This window comes from Polypterus senegalus, chromosome 2 (genome assembly GCF_016835505.1).
Source record: "Polypterus senegalus isolate Bchr_013 chromosome 2, ASM1683550v1, whole genome shotgun sequence".
Lineage (NCBI taxonomy): Eukaryota > Metazoa > Chordata > Cladistia > Polypteriformes > Polypteridae > Polypterus > Polypterus senegalus.
This window is the reverse complement of record NC_053155.1, coordinates 23,000,921-23,018,415: the sequence shown is the minus strand read 5'-3', so window position 1 is coordinate 23,018,415 and position 17,495 is coordinate 23,000,921. Positions and strand designations below refer to the sequence as shown.

The following is a 17,495-nucleotide window of genomic DNA, read 5'->3' as shown; positions in this document are numbered from 1 at the left end:
TATTTACAACAATATTGTCACTCTGACCCAGTCCAAAATAGTGCACAAACCCCAAAGTCACACTCCTGGCCACAACTGCCTTTTTCTCGGGCCGCCTCCACTCTCCTCTCTTGCCTCGTCCTTCTTCCACCCGACTCTAGCCCTGAATGAATGGAGACGGCCCCTTTTATACAAGTCCCGGATGAGCACCAGGTGTTCCCGGCCTTCCTCCCTTGGCCACGCCCCAGCGTGGCGGAAGTGCCAGCTGTCCTCCCGGCAGCTCTGGTGTGGCGGAAGTGCTGGGGTAACAGGTCCCCAAGGCATTGGGGCGCCTCCTGGCGATGACCACGGGCCCCTACAGGGTGTAGCTTCCATGCCCTGTACCCGTGGCCCCCAAAGCAACCAGGAAGGCGACCCTCACGTGATCCAGGGTGGGTGCAGACCCACATCCGGTCCCTCATGGCGTCCCGGCCGGGTCATGGCCCCTGGCATCCCTGACAATATATAAATCAGAAAATAATTAATGCTAATATGTTTATTAATAGCAAATAATATATGCAGCTGTTGTCTTTCATTTTATGTTTGGTTTATTTAAAGCATCAGAAAACAGCCTGAGTTGTTTAAAGTGAGCTTCAGACCAACAGAGACACCAGTCATGTGACACAGCCTACAAGGTACTGTACACCATGTTTCCGATATCAACATCTCACACCAGATTAGGGGAGAACATGAGACCACTCTGCTTCATTCTCATGTGTGCTGGCAGCAGTTGTAAGTATCATTTTTCTTATATTCTTTGTCAGAATATATTTGTTTTGAAACTAATGTTAAACTTTAGCTTAACTCCATTAAATATTTTACTGGCATGAATTTGTCCGTTGAACTGGAAATCTAGAAAAAAACCTTATTGGACAACTAAAGAAATTTTCTTTAATTATTTATCTTTAAAGCTCCATAGGTTAAACCCCATAGGCTTAATTATATCACATATATCATAAAATAGAATGAATGTAAGAAATGACTAAAATAATTAAATTTCTTTTAAAAGAATTGAATATATATTAGTTAAGAGTGGGACAATATTAACCCGCATTGCTAAAGCAAGAAAAGTAAAAGTTCATTCTACAGCATTGTTAAAAAATGTATGTACTTTTTGCTGTATTTTTAAGGTAACCATTTTTCCATGAGATTGATATTAAACACAAATCTGCTCAAGACCCTCACTAACCGTTTAGCTAATAGTACATTTTCTGACCAACCACTTAGTTTGGATGACATCTGTAAATTTACCCAGAAAGTTATTTTTATTCCTATCTAGATCATTAATTTATATTAAAATAATTTAATTCTACAGTACAATTAAAATGTATTTACTTTTTGCTGTATATTAAGGTAACCTTTTTTCCATGAGATTAATATTAAACACAAATCTGCTTAAGCCCGTATGCTGTCCAAGACCCTCAGTAACCTTTTAGCTACTTCTTCATTATCTGCCCACTCACCCGGTTTGGTGTTAAATGTTATTTCTATTCTTATCCAGATCATTAATTTATATTAAAAAATAAGTTCATTCTACAGTATAATTAAAATGTATTTAACTTTTATTGTATTTTAAGCCAAAACTTATCCATAAGATTAACATTGAACACAAATCTGCTCAAGCCTGCATGCTGTCTAAGACCCTCAGCAACCTTTTAACTAATTCTTCATTAATTGCCCACTCACCTAGTTTGGAGTTGTATGTAAAGTTAGCTGGAATGATATTTATATTCTTATCCAGATCATTAATTTATATTAAAAAATATAAGTTCATTATTATTATTAAGTTCAGTATTATTACAAAACCCTTTGCTGCGTTTTAAACTAAGAAATTACAGTTAACCCTTTTCTTTAAGATTAATATTTACAGTATGCATCTAGATAAAGGTTAATAAGCCAAACTTTATTTTTCCTTTTTAATGCACAGCTACTTCTACGTTTTTTGTAATTTTCTTTAATTCTAGATAAAGCGGTTTGTAAAATAAATGAGTAAAATGAGGTCGTGAGTTCAAATCCCGCTACTGACACCATGGTGACCTGCCTGTGTTACAATTGAAAAGAAATGTAACCAATTGTATCATAAATGTTTGGAGGTGCCTTGGATAAAGGTGCCAACCAAATAAATAAATATAAATATTAAATAAGAACTGTTGTACTAATGCCACACTGGCGGTGGAGATTAGTATGTCTATTTTAGCATAGTTACATATTTCAGACTTATCTTTTGAATTTTCTAGGGGTGTTTACTGCAAACATCATTACACAATCTCAGCTTTCAGTTACTGCCCAGCTTGACGACTCTGTGACTCTGCAGTGCTTCATAAGCCATTCTCCACGGAATAACTACATTTGGTTCAAGCAAACATTTGGGAAGGCTCCACAATACATATCGACATCCAAAGCTGATTCCAATGACAGTATATTTTATAATGAATTTCAAAAAAGCAATCGTTTTCAAATCCAGAAAACAAAAAGCTCATTCAATCTGTTAATCTCAGCACTGGAGCCATCAGATACGGGAACGTACTACTGTGGAGTAGTGCGGCACAGTGACGTACTCTTCGGTAATGGGACTGAGTTGTGTCTTTCTGGTAAGTACATTTCAGCAGTGAACTGAAGTGACTGCAAATGTAAGTTTAGAATCTGCCATTGTTTCATTGTATATCTATGTCTGCAAATGTTTAGTTGTGTTTGCATATAACGTGAGAAGCACAGGTTCCAATAGTCATGTCTGTCTGCCGGTCTGTAGGTCCACATGAAACTACCTGGCTCCAAGGTGGCACATTTATTCTTTGTGAAAATTGGTCAAGGCATTTCATCTTTTGAGGAGATTTCATATCATAGTAAACAACGTTTTGAAAATTTAAAATCTTGCTTTGAAAATCTGAAAAGCGTTGGTAGAACTGAGAACTCGTCGGTCTTAAAATGGAGGAATGTTCTGTGCGACTTCAACTATAAACTAGTTCACTGTTTCACGTTTTATTTAAAAGCACTTACATCAACTTTTGCATTTGGATATTTTCTTCTTTTACTCATCTGACATCAGCTCAGATCCCAGTTATCTAAAACTTTGCCGGCGGGCACTGCCAATCGGCTTGTAGAGAAACACATGCATAAAAACCTCTATCTACATTGATGGATTAAAGGCCAGAAGTCCACATGACCATCATCATCAAATTCTTCCATGAGAACCCTGAATACCATGAGGACTGACTGACGTCATTTATGTTAGGTAGAATGCCCAGAGTGCGCTGGGCGGTCTTGTGGCCTCAGAACCCCTTCAGATTTTATTTTTTTCTCCAGCCGTCTGCAGTTTTTTTTGTTTTTACTGTCCTCCCTGGTCATCGGACCTTACGTTTATTCTGTGTTAATTAGTGTTCCCTTATTCTAATTTGTATTTATTTTGTCTTTTTTCTCTTTCTTCATCGTGTAAAGCACTTTGAGCTGCATAATTTGTATGAAAATGTGCTATATAAATAAATGTTGTTGTTGTTGTATCTACGAGGGACATTCAAAAACTTTCCGCACTTTTTTTTTTAACTCTATTTATTAAGAAGTTCCAAAACAAATTGCATCACTTTTCTACATAGTCACCTTCATTTGCAATGCGATTTTCCCAGCGTCATACCAACTTTTTAATGCCCAATTACTACTCCTCCCACATTCACCGTTTCCAACGAAAATATAAAAGTGCGGAAACTTTTTGAACATCCTTCGTATCTGGAAATGAATGGAAGAGGAAAGAAATTCTGTATGTGTCATTCAGTAGGCACAGAATAACCTAATATGTCCTCAGTATTTCACGTTACAGTGTAAACTACCTCACAGCTGAATTATCTGCTCATTGTCATTGCAAAGAGCAGACATTATTAACCTGTAACTAAGAGGTGCTTGAAGTAATTAATCACACGGGAAGGTGCGGCTCCACTAAGTGATATGAAGATAGCATCGGGTTAGAAAAGGAACTGCAGTTTATATTGGAGTTGAAGGTGCAGAATTTCGGTCATGGAGTGAATTTTACCTTATTGTTGATGTAATGCTAGTTGGCATTTAGTTCGTTTAACTGGGTGATGTGGTACTGCTACTAAGGTTGGGAAAGAGGGGATTTACTGCACTAAATACGTGTTGGTTGTTATTGGGGTTTTTATGTTTTTGGGATACATTTTGTTATTTACCAAAAAAATAAAAAACACTACAAATCGTTACAGACCTTCCGCAACTGTTAACAACACGTCCATCGAGGACATTTTCACACATCACTTGAACTGGACTCTCGTGTCCGTGAAAGCTATTGAGCTACCACAAGCCTGTTTGTGCCCCAGTGTGAATTAGATGAGATTGTAAAGTCTAAAACCACTATAATAATTGCATTCTGTTATTGCTGTTACTTTTGACTAAGACTCATTATCACAGAAATATTTAGAATCTCATTTTGAGAATCTGTCTTAAAATGGAGGAATGATCTGTGCGACTACAACTATAAACTAGTTTACTGTTTCAGTTTTTCTATGACAGAAAAAGTGTGATAACTGACTCTGGGATGAAGTAACCTAAAAATGTAAAACACTTCAAGTTTCATATCAGTTAACTTAGTCACCAAACTCACATGTGTGTTTAACATGATCCTTGCTGTGAACACTTTGCTTACCATAATCCAGAGTTAGAAAGGTGTAAAACAAATGGATAAATGGATGGGTGTGGGCTGAATATCTTACAATACAGTAGAATTTCACCTCAGTTTGCTACTATACACTTAAGAGAGCTCCCACTCCCAATCACTTGCATATTAAGGTAAATACTTAAATAAAATTATTAGGGTATACAGTACATGTCCAAGCCAAAAATTGTATTTCCACATCCCCTTATTTGGCTTTGCTAATTATGACGCAGGAACAACTGATGAATTCTGGCTCCATGTAAATGTGAAAAGTACAAAACTGTTTATGTATTATTTTTACAAGACAGTCACTTAATTTTACATATTCCCATTTTTCTAATCAATTATTTAGGTAGTTTTGTCAAACATGGTGGTTCTAAAAAAACATTAACATAAACAGAATATTTCTTCTTTACCTTGGCAAGTAGAACATTAGAATATGAGTACATCAGAACAATTGTGATGATAACTGGCCATTCTGCCCAACAAGCTTGCCAATCCTATTCACCAAAATAACATCAAGTCAAAATTTAAAGGTTGTTAAAATAAAATAAAATAAGAAATTTGACAAATGAGGGAAAACCATTCAGTCTATCAGGTTCATTTGTTTATCTAATAGCTAAGCTGTCCCGATATCTCATCCAGATTCTTCTTAAAGGTTGTCAAGAACTCTTTCGGTAAGGAAGTGCTTCCTTGCTTCAGTCCTAAATGCATTTCCCCTTAGCTCCTACTGGTGTCCTCAAGTATGTGATTCACCATTAAGCTGAAAGACATCTGCTGGCTCTACTTTAGAAAAACCTTTGAGAATTTTGAATATCGTAAAATCTTGAAAATAATGTGATTCATGTATAATGCGCATGCTGGTTTAGCCCAAAATTTTCAGATAAAAAAGAATATAATACACACCCTTGATTTTTCAAGATTTTTAGGGTGGATGTCGACTATTGCTGATAGAAGGGGTGAAGGTGATAATCAGCTGTAAACGTTGAGAAAACTCACTGTTATGGTAAAGGTAGACTCTCTTTGCTTGGAGGAATGTCAGACTCATTGACTTGTGACGTCGAATCACTGCCTGTGTATGAGTAGTGAAGAGCAAATAACGGCAACGGCAAAAATGGCATCAACATCGGGTGAGACAGCGAAGTGAATGCACAAAGCAAAATACACAGTGGATGACTTATTGCATATATGTTATTATTTTGAATTGAACCCTGACTTGTTGGACTCCAATTTTTGTGTAAGTCTGAAGATCAAGATTGAAGACAAGAGAGAGGTACTGGCATCAGCTGATTGGACCCCAGCTAATCATGGTGATGAGCACGTCTGTATAGCTGATGCCCCTACGGCAACGTTCACATGGGGCGCCTCCACTTACAATGACAAGAAGTACAAACCAGATTTTATCCGCCGCCACAGCTTTTGCCCTTGTAGTCAGAGATGGCAAACAGGCAGCTAGAATGGCCACAGATTCAGCAAAGGACGTTTTATGTTGGTTTATGTGTGTTGTGTTTTCAGAAAACAGCCTGGCACTACAGACAGCTAAAATGTAGCAACAGTGCACTGCATGTTTTATGTTAATGTATGTGAGAAACAACTGCTTTAAAATAATCTTAGGTGTAATGTGCACCCCAATTTTTAACGAACCAAAATAAGTGAAAATTGCATACATTATTTGCAAGATTTTATGGCATCTGTATTAGGTCCCCATGCAGTCTCCTGTGCTCTAGGCTAAACAGGCTATCAGAGTAGGACATGTCGTAAAGTCCTGAGATTCACTCGGTTGCTCTCCTTTGAGTAGCTTCAAGTGCTGCTACGTCTTCCTTGTAACAGCACACAATACTCCAGGTGCAGTCTCACTAGTGTGTTACAAAGTTTGAGTATAATGTCCCTCAATTTAAAGTCCTACACTGCACCGCGATACTTGATCAATACTTGATCATTTATTCAATCTGTCTATGGCTGATTACATGAAGTAAAACTGTTGAACATTCATGCAAAATTATGTTCTTGCACCAATGTGCATTTTAAAGTAGCAGCTGGGATCCACTGTATTAATTCCTTTCATAGTTTAAAATATTTTGATCATACCACATCTTCATCTCCATTTGCTTAAATCGATTAGGTTCAGTTCCTTCAGTCTCTCCTCGTAGTTCAGATTTTTAATTTTTCACCCACACTTTTCTTTCAACGTTTGGCATTTTAGCTAAAGGCTCAGCCTTACTAGAACAAGGCCATCACTTAATTGTAAGGTCAGTTTTGGTATGCATGCACTGATGTGCACCGATAAGTTCTGTTGGGTAAGTAGGACCCAGGTCCTTTAAAGCATTATATCTTAGAGAAATGATGTTAAGATGAGACCTAAGCTTAACTGGAGCACAGTGCAGAGACTTAAGAGCAGATATGGAGACTGCTCAGCATTGCATGCAGGAGAACTCCATTTGCAGCTTAGAAGCGTGGGAGGAATTCTCTTGCTGTTCTCTACAATGCAAAATGCTCAACTCAATGTTTTTTTGGAAGAAATAAGTGGATAGGACTGGCGAGCTTTGTTGGGCTGAATGGCCTGTTCTCGTCTAAAGTGTTCTAACGTTCTAATTTTCTAAAAACTTGTTTGTAACCCAAGGAGCAGAACAGTGGGACTTCTCTGGTGGTGAAAGAGGACAAATTGCAGGTCTGAAACATGTTCTCATTTATTTCCTATTTTGCTGGTTGTGTTAAAGTCATTATTATGAATAAAACTGCTAAAAGACCATTTAAAAAAAAACTCACAAATACAGTAATAAGTTACAATGGAAACCATAATTAACAGATGAGACAGTTCTGGAGAAGGCTTTGAATCCATGCTCTTGTAAAATATGTTATTGCCATTTTAGTATATTGCAATGCATTTTCCAAAAATATAAATACATTTACCTTAATATATTTTGAAATGCTAGAAATAATGTGCTGTATGATATATTGTAGGAAGTACTACAATATATCCTTAAATACCCAGTAAATGTTTATCTATACTAATAAAAGGCAAAGCCCACACTGACTCACTCACTGACTCACTCACTGACTCACTTATCACTAATTCTCCAACTTCCCGTGTAGGTAGAAGGCTGAAATTTGGCAGGCTCATTCCTTACAGCTTACTTACAAAAGTTGGGCAGTTTTCATTTCGAAATTCTACGCGTAATGGTCATAACTGGAAGGTATTTTTCTCCATTTACTGTAATGGAGTTGAGCTCGAAAGCCATGGGGGGCGGAGTTTCGTGTGACATCATCACGCCTGCCACGTAATCACGTTAACTGACTGTCAACGGAGTGCGTAGAAAACCAGGAAGAGCTCCAAAAAGCGCTGAAGAAAACATGCATTATATAATTGAGAAGGCAGCGAAACAATAAGATGCGAGCGAGTGACATATACTACCATATTCATGAGTGCTGCTACTTCAGAAAGAAAGCAAGGTGTAAACCTAAACTTTAAATTAAGTTCATAGACAGGCTGCCGCTGGCGTTTCTCATGCCCACAGGTAATGCGGGATACAAGTTTAATGAGAGGACGCAGGATATAAACGAGAGTTTTGATCACTTTGTAACTAAGTTAAAATTGGAGGTGAAGGGGTGTGCTTATGCAAATTCCGAGACTGTGTTTGTGGGGGATTGACAGTTAAGGCGGGTGGGGAGTCACGTCATCATCTCCCCTCCCATTCACCTCATTTCGGTCTGAGCTGAGCTCCGCGGTTAACACCGTCTTTCAAAGCAACTCGTCACACTGCCATCAAATACTCCCAGAAAAATCCACAAGTTAAATTACACGCTGTCTCTACAGTTTCTCCACACTGAATCCTCCAGGCACTACTTACAAACGGTTACATTGACAATCGTGTTACGTTATTTTTAAAATGTTTCCTTTTCTTAGCACAAGCACAGCTGAGAAGCTTCGATGCATGTGCTCCATAACGTTAAAAAATAATGCATTTAATCACACTTTGCATTACAAGCAAAGGGGAACTTTTGTCAATGCATGATTTCCTGGTACACCGATTACATTGATCAGCGCATCCCTATTCATTTTACCCTCGCACCCCCTTGGTTTGAAAAGAAGTATGAAAAAATATGAGGTTAACACAGAAGAACAGATCACCAATTCAAGATTTATGAATAATCGATTCGCCATCCATAATTGTTTTGGTAAAGCCATACTCAGTGTAATCCTCTTTCCATTTAATAAATTTTCCGCCGCTAGCCATGATTAAATGAACGGTAAAAAAGAAAGTTGAGGTTGACTTATTTAGGCAGGCATATATATGACAGCAACACTCATGACAATGTCAATCATGTTACGTTATTATTAAAATGTTTCCTTTTCTTTTCATTACTTCTTTAACACACTACTTCTCCGCTCGGTAGCGGGTATTTTTATATATATATATATATATATATATATATATATATATATATATATATATATATATATATATATATATGAATGACCTCCAAAGAGCGCTGAGACTTTTGATATCATGAGCGTGTCTGCAAAACTGGGGTCTCCTGCCCAGCAAAAGTCGAGCAGCCAGCGCGCATAGCTGTGCCGGCCTTTGAGACGCTGACTGCGCTTCTGCCTTAAGTCAAAGTGAGCACTTTTAATTTTTTTCATCCTCCCCCTGCGCTATAGCCCAGACAAGTGCAAACACAGGACCCCTTTTCTACATCGCGGCAAAGTAATATTAAGGCGATTCGAACTTTCTTTTGCGTATACGATTATGAGGTTGTCAGCTCGGATTATGAAGACACGCACAGGAGTGGAGGACTGACAGTGCCATCACAGCCGATTAATGGCAGGGGCGGCTCACCAGTCTACACAAGACCCACCGCGACTGTCCCCAAAAGGCGATCATATCGTCAGCAAACACATCTCTCTATACTATATAAAAGAAAAAGGCAACTTTCCTTTTTTACACCTTTTTTCCTTTTATCCCAAACCAAAGCCTTTCTCTCTTAACACTGCAGAGGACACAAAACTAATTTCCTTAAATTGCTGGTAATGCCGGTAAGGCACATTACCAGAGACACAAATTTGAACGTTCACATAGAAAATTTCGATAATTTCTATACCACAGCCATCGTGTAGCGCCTTTCAAAAGGGATCTACTAGCGAGAGATGATCCATATACATTTTAGCTGCTGTTAGTACTACTTACCTGTTGTGTTACACAGTCTTTAAAATGTAGTTTACCACAACCACTCCAGTAGTGCTCAATGTACCTGTACTTCTTAAAACGTTAATGTTTTACTGTTTAATAACTTATAGACTATATTTTATTATTTTTCCCTTGCACTCAGTGACCAAAGCTATACACACACATAAAGACACATACATATATATACACATATATATACCTGTGTGTATGTTTGTATGTATGTGTATATATATATACACACACACACACACACACACACACACACACACACACATACATACATACATACATACATACATACATACACACATATATATAATTTGTGTGTGTGTATGTATGTATGTATGTATATATATAGATAGGTATGTATATATATTATATATATATATATATTGTGTATATGTAGATATGTATGTGTATATATATGTATAGATATAGATATATATATATATATATATATATAGATATGAGAACAACACTCATATCAATGACAAAACAATTACATTAACAATCATGTTACGTTATTTTTGAAATTTTTCCTTTTCTTTTTCATACCTTCAACACACTACTTCTCCGCTGCGAAGCGCGGGTATTTCACTAGTTATAATATACTGTGCCATATACAGTTTTTTAGATTATACATTTTAAGACAGATAATTGTCTATTATGCGTACTGCACTATATTTTAAAAACATAATTACCTGAATTTGAAAAATCACCTAAAAGACAGCTCATATTCAGATATTTTTCGGATTAAATCGTGACACATCGCAAATTATAAAAATTATTTAGTAAAAAAGTGACAAAGTTGTGAATTGAAGCCAACCTATGCCTATGTCAGCTGAGAAAATGAGTGTTCAAACAAATTTGAATCTTTGGAATAACTATAAGCCTTTTCCAAGCAAAAACATAAGCCATGAATTATTTGCCTTGGGTCTGGACACACGGAGTATTACATGTTCTATACACAATCTGCTGGAAATATGCTTCTTACTGTACATTTAATGAAATATATGTTTCATTGAATTTTAGATATAATCTTACATATGCTGTTTATATATATAAAATCCAACGTCTCTATGTCTGTCCGCTTTTCACAAGATAACTACTTAACGGATTTAGATCGTTTTTTTCTATAATTTGCTTTATTTTATTTGCGCACATCTGAGAGAGACGCAGCAGGCCGAAGGGAGGGGGTGAGGCCCTCCTCACTCATGCGTCAGCCTCGGGACATATCTTGCCCCTGCTAAGCTAGCAAACGAGAAAAATACATGACGGATTTAGATCAGGTTTTTTTCTATAATATTCTTGAACATTCCAGTTGATTTTGTGAGTTCTCTCATTGCACCAAGATTCGTAGTTCGCTTGCAGGAACGATTTATTTGTTCAAATCCGAGAGAGCGCTGCAGGCCGAGGGAGTGGGGCAGGGCCCTTCTTACTCATGCTGTAGCCTCGGGGCGTTCCCTACCTCTGCTTAGCTAGAGAAAGAGTGAACTACTTAACGGATTTAGATCGGGTTTTTTTCTATAATTTGCTTGAACATTCCAGTTGATTTGGCGACTTCTCTCATCACGCTAAGAATCATAGGTCACTTGCAGGAGCGATATATTCGCATAAATCCAAGAGACAGAGGCTGCGGGCTGAGGAGAGGGGGAAGTTTGACATCATGAGTGGGGAGCCAGCCAGGGCTCTACTCCCTGTCCTGTGTCACTACTACTACTATATATATATATTGTAATGTGTGGGTCACAGACTTGCCCAAGAGAAAAGAAGGTGAGTCCAGATTTTAAAAAAAAAAAAAAGATCAGTTTTATTGTCATCCAAATGGGAGCCGTCTCTTCAGCACTCTCAGAAACCCCAGTATGCACACTGAGACGCTGTTATCATCCTGCTGTCGCTTTCTTCTCAGATTAAAAGTGTAGACGGACTTCATGCACAAGTGAATAAACAGCAAGTGAACACACGGCCAGGTCAGTGGCCAGTTTTAAACTGTTCCCCACATCAACCACCAGAAGACAGACGCGTTATGCGACGTGCCTCTGAACTTGCAGTTGCACCAGGAGTGGACAAGCAATTCCTGCCTACATTAACAGACGTTTTGGTGCACGGCACAGTTGACGGGTTGTCTGGGTTTTAAAAATGTCACTATAAATATATTGAAAGATGTTTCTTTTGTTTATTACAATTTTAATTTTTAATTTAATTTTTGTAAGAGCTATGCTTTTAATGTTTTTTTGTTTGTCTGTTTGTTTGATTTTTGAGATGAAGGAAAGCATTATATTTTTTTTCCAAAATGTAGGATTGAATTTCTGCTCTATACGTATACAACAGGCAGTGATTCAACAATGTTTTTGCTGAGTTCAGCCTCTATAATAACTGAACAAGATGCTGTCTGTGGGTTCAATAATTTACCCATTGTAATTTGACATATTTGTGTTTTCTAGGTGGCGCAGTGGTAGCGCTGCTGCCTCGCAGTTAGGAGACCGGGTTCGCTTCCCGGGTCCTCCCTGCGTGGAGTTTGCATGTTCTCCCTGTGTCTGCGTGGGTTTCCTCCCACAATCCAAAGACATGCAGGTTAGGTGGATTGGCAATTCTAAATTGGCCCTAGTGTGTGCTTGGTGTTTGTGTGTGTCCTGCGGTGGGTTGGCACCCTGCCCAGGATTGGTTCCTGCCTTGTGCCCTGTGTTGGCTGGGATTGGCTCCAGCAGACCCCTGTGACCCTATTCGGATTCAGCGGGTTAGAAAATGGATGGATGGATGGTGTTTCCTAACAGTCAAAAACAAAAGACAACTACAATTTTTTTGTGACAAGTGTGCTAACCATCTGACACTATCTCAACAGATGTACCTTTGGTAAAGGTTTTTCAGCCACCTGTTTTGACACCAGTCCAGTATGGAGGCAGCGTGACTGTGAAATGCATCATAACTGGAGTTAGGTACAGAGATCACCATCATGTTTACTGGTTTTGGAAGACCAAGGAAGGAACCCATCAAAGTTTTAAAACCTCATCTGAAAATATAATTCAATATAATAGCAGCTCTGAAGAATGTGTCTACAGCCTACAAAAGCAGAATTTCAGCTCTTGGGATGTAGGAACTTACTATTGTGCCTTAACAATGTGTGGGCAAATCTTCCTAGGCAACGGAGCAGAGCTAAATCCTTCAGGTTAGTCACTTACTACAAAAAGAAAAAAACAATTTAACAATGTATATAAAAACTGAATATCTGTTGGATGCATTTGTATGATATTGTATATAGAGCACAGTCACACCAGATACAGCTTCACTTGCAGTGTACGGCCAGGTCGACTTCTAAACAAATATACAGTAAGTGATGGTGAGTAATTGAGGAGGGCTTCCATCTTGAATTGATGTTCTTTGCTATCCTGGTTCACCTTAAGTCTCACATACGGTAGTCAGCTTTGACATGATGCTAAATGTCTATGAATAAATTTAGTATGTAGTGTATAAAACAAGACCAACAATCCATCCATTATCCAACCCGCTATATCCTAACTGCAGGGTCACTGGGGTCTGCTGGAGCCAATCCCAGCCAACACAGGGCAGAAGGCAGGAAACAAACCCCGGGCAGGGTGCCAGCCCACTGCTGGGCACACACACATACACTAGGGACAATTTAGAATCGCCAATGCACTCAAAGTGCATAAATTAATAAAAAGAGAACCGTAAGGACTGGAATAGGTTAAGTCACAAGAAAAATACATATACAATGGAACCTCGGTTTACGAGTAACTTGGTTTACGAGTGTTTTGCAAGACAAGCAAAAATTTTTAATAAATTTTGACTTGATAAACGAGCGATGTCTTGCAATATGAGTAGTATGGATACACTTTGTCTGCTGAGCGTCATGTGATCACAACTGAGCTGATGGTTCCTCTCTCTCTCTCCTCATCTCGCTCGCCTAACGCGTCTCTCTCTCTCTCCTTATCTCGCTCGCTCGCCCAGTGCGTCTCTCTCTCTCTCTCTCCTTATCTCGCTCGCTCGCCTGTCTCTCTCTCTCTCTCTCTCTCTGGCAATCGTCTTCTATTCTCCGTCCAAGTCTGCATGCCTCACTCATATAGTCAACATCCGTACGAGCGTATACTGTTTACTACAGCATTGTGACTGTGTGTGTGTGTGCGCTGTGAAATGCGAGTCCCCATCTTTCTCCCCGAAACACGAAGCTGAGTCTCAGTACTTTAACACCAGCTTTATTCAGCTTGAAACAGCAACAACGCTGTTATTTATTGTAGCGGGATCTTTATAATGTTCCTTGTATCACCCATTGACGACAGGCGCTTATAGCATGTCTGCGATCTTTTTGGATGTGCTTATATGGCGAACTGCTATAGCGCTGGGAGACTGCGATTGCTTTGGGATGCTCTTCCACGTGTTGTCCCGTTGGGTGGAATCCCATATGAGTTTAGAAACTCACACCAGCCATGATTCTTTTTAAAGGTAAAGTGCAGGTTAATTTGTATTATGTATTTTACTTTATATTTTGTATTAATCATTTTTGTATGAATAGTTTTGGGTTGTGGAACGAATCATCTGAGTTTCCATTATTTCTTATGGGGAAATTCGCTTTGATATACGAGTGCTTTGGATTGCGAGCACGTTTCTGGAACGAATTATGCTCGCAAACCGAGGTTCCACTGTATAGTGTTATTTTAGTAACAGTAACACCGTAAGCAGTTTTACCGAGCTGATCATTTAGAAACTCTATCTGGTCTGCTTAACTAATAGTTTTGGTATCCATATTTGTCATCGAGAGACTTGTTAAAAGCTGTCAAGGTTTCCTTTTCAGTTCCATGACTTGGTGGTGTCTTTCAGGTTATAATAATCTCACAGGTAATGACGAGTGAAATAATTTGAATTCACACTGAAATTCAGTCTTTTTCTTCAACAAATAAAATATGTTTCGCTTCCAGCAAAAATTTTTCCATTTCCACAAGAAGAAATTCTTTTTAATTCAAAGTAATGGTGTGTTTTGTTGTGGAAAATATGCAGCATATCGTATATTTAAAAATATACTGCACTGTACCGCGGAGATGTGAATGAGTGACATAAAAAGAGAGTTGATTTTATCGATGCAGTATGTATTACACGCATTACACAGCTGCAGACAAGATCACAAATAAACAGGGAAATATGAATGAGGCTTTTACTCCCAAAAAACCTTTACATCCACCAAAACTCTTTCACAAGTTTCACATTTCACAACTGTCAAATCACCTGCAAAACAAATTTTAGTGACATTTTCATGAAATTATTTGTAAATTGAAACACTCCTGTTTCGCTCATCACTACTCTGGTTTTTATGGTTTCCATTTTAAATACACTTCCACTTAAATTCTTATGGTGAGCAACAATATGCCATTCAGGATTTTATTAAAATGATTCTTCTGGATCAAACTTGTCTTTCCACTTTCTAATGTTCTGTTTTAATGGCCTTGGAGAACTTTGAAGACCTGGGTTGCCCATAAAGCCTTTTCTAACGTAGGAACAAGATTAAATAAATAAATTATTGGGAATGTATGTATATTTTTTTATGTTTTATGGTTTCTGTTATTAGTCTTATTTTTTATGCTATTTCTGTTGATTTTGTTTATTGCTTTGTGCCCTACCCCACCATAACCTATTGTCTATCGGGGAGGAGAGAAAGGTTTAGATTCATCAAAAATTTCGATCTCCAGTTTTTGACAGATCTCAACATTTTAGGGTCCCCTGATACCGAGAACAATAATATCTTGATGATGGATGTGTATCTGTGTGTGTGTGTGTCTGTGTTTCTTGAGGACAGTCTATAGCTGAAATGGATGGACGCAAAATACCAAACTTGAAAATGAAGCCTGTTATGAGTTGATGATACACTGATTAGTTTTTGAGCCTAATCATGCAAGAGAAAGAGGCGCTCTCTCAAATACCATAATTCTGCAATTGATTATGAATTCTTCTCATCAATTGCTATTGTAATGACCTATTTTATGATCAGAAAGATCAACACTTGAGTGGTAAATAATTACTGAAATGTTATAGAATAGTTTGGGTAACTTGGTTCCTAGGATGCAAATCCTATTGATGCTTACTGGTTAATTGTGTGCTGTCTCTTTAAGATTATACATGCTCCTTGTGCTTTGTAGGTGGTCCCCCAAGAGGCGGGGCCACCATGATGTCATAGCTGCTGAAGTTTCCTTCTGGCTTTAAATTTGAGTGAGAGGCAGAATCATTTGCGTCTATGGATTGTCGTCTGGATTTCATTTTGAGGCTTTGTTTATTAGCATTGGCTTTCAGACAACTTGTTTTTTGTCTTTTTTGCTCTGTGGCGCCTTGTTTTTCATTTTTCTATTTTTTGATAATAAGCACTTCTTTTTAAAATGATCCTGTTGAGGCCCTTATGTTCGCAAGTCGAGGTTTATGGTGACCCTCCTACTTCTGGGGCTTTTTGATATATTTTTAGGATTGTTACATTTCTTGGAAAAGCTTTAATCCCCTTTGGGCCTGCAAGACCTGAGGCAAGCTAGTGGAGCTGAGATTTAGCCCCATTGGGTTGAGGCCTTACACCATGTTTGGAACTCCCCATCACAAATATGCAAACAAATAAAAGATTGTGAAATGTCACAACAATCTATAATAACATGAAATGTGAGTATTAATAATTAAACATGTCACAAATGTTTTTGTTGCTTACTTACTTACTTATTATTTCTTCATTTATTTGAAATTACCCCTGAAATGTAAACTCATCAAAGCGGAGTGGATGGACTTTAGCAAGTACTGTTTTTTGATTGGTGGAACGTCGTTAAAGCGGACATACACTTTCAAGCATCAAGGGCCACACTTACTGTAGACACTTCAGATCCAAACTCCTCATCAGAAATTTGGAGTCTCTTGAATTAAAGTAGCTGCTTCACACACTAATTCTGGGTAACATTTTCTAATACTCATAACTGACACATCTAGTCCCAAGTTTGAACAAATTAAGCAAAGCGCATATGTCCACTCTGCTGACATCACTCCAATCAAAAAACAGCACTTGCTAGAACCAGCTATGATCAGAGGTCCATGGCGAAGTGACATTTTTACTTAAATAATCAAGTCCCAAGAGCATGTGGGCTCATATTGGGCTACAGGTGGTTACATGACAGCGCAGCTCTGAGTTTGATTACGGTGTTTGGCTGACTGGGCACTCACGTTCAAATGCAAGTGGATCAGTCAAGTTCCTCATTTGTGGCTCGATGTTAGAGGAGGGTCATGTCTGCACGCAATTGGGCAGATAAAAAGGGAGCCCACATAGCAGAAGGGACAGAGAAAAAAAAAACAGCAAAAAAAGGGAGGGAGAAAGAAAGAAGAGTTAAAGGAGAGAATGGAAAAAGAAAGAAGGAGTGAGAGACAGAAGATGGAGACCCCAAGTTAAGGAAGGATGGAGGCAGATGGTCGTGACTGAGCCTATGGCAGAGCAGCCTAGGGCTGAAGAGGTGTCGCTCCTACTGAACTACGCTGGGGAGCAGCTGCGGCCTGTTATTTGAGGATAGACTGCACCTGTCGATAGGACGTCTCCTGCTGCTGAGGGTTCCTTAGAGGGTAATGTCGGGAGGAAAATGTCAGCTTTTAGAGGGAAGAATTGGGGGCTC

The 17,495-nt window shown here is 38.4% G+C and overlaps 1 protein-coding gene across 1 annotated transcript; it reads left to right on the top strand.

Annotated features, from left to right (window-relative positions):
• The first annotated feature begins 673 nt into the window (after positions 1-673).
• Positions 674-16,350, top strand: LOC120524359 (immunoglobulin kappa light chain-like). Its single transcript, XM_039746222.1, has 4 exons — positions 674-750; positions 2,256-2,609; positions 12,704-13,027; positions 16,253-16,350. Exons 1-4 carry the CDS (start codon positions 708-710, stop codon positions 16,348-16,350), a joined length of 819 nt encoding a protein of 272 aa, XP_039602156.1. The 5' UTR covers positions 674-707.
• Positions 16,351-17,495: the final 1,145 nt, after the last annotated feature.

Excerpts from the sequence above, each read along its gene's own strand:
- LOC120524359 (XM_039746222.1), top strand. The coding sequence starts at position 708 with ATGAGACCACTCTGCTTCATTCTCATGTGTGCTGGCAGCAGTT. Across the intron at positions 751-2,255 it reads CATGTGTGCTGGCAGCAGTT|GGGTGTTTACTGCAAACATC; the intron begins GTAAGTATCATT and ends TGAATTTTCTAG. Across the intron at positions 2,610-12,703 it reads GACTGAGTTGTGTCTTTCTG|ATGTACCTTTGGTAAAGGTT; the intron begins GTAAGTACATTT and ends CTATCTCAACAG.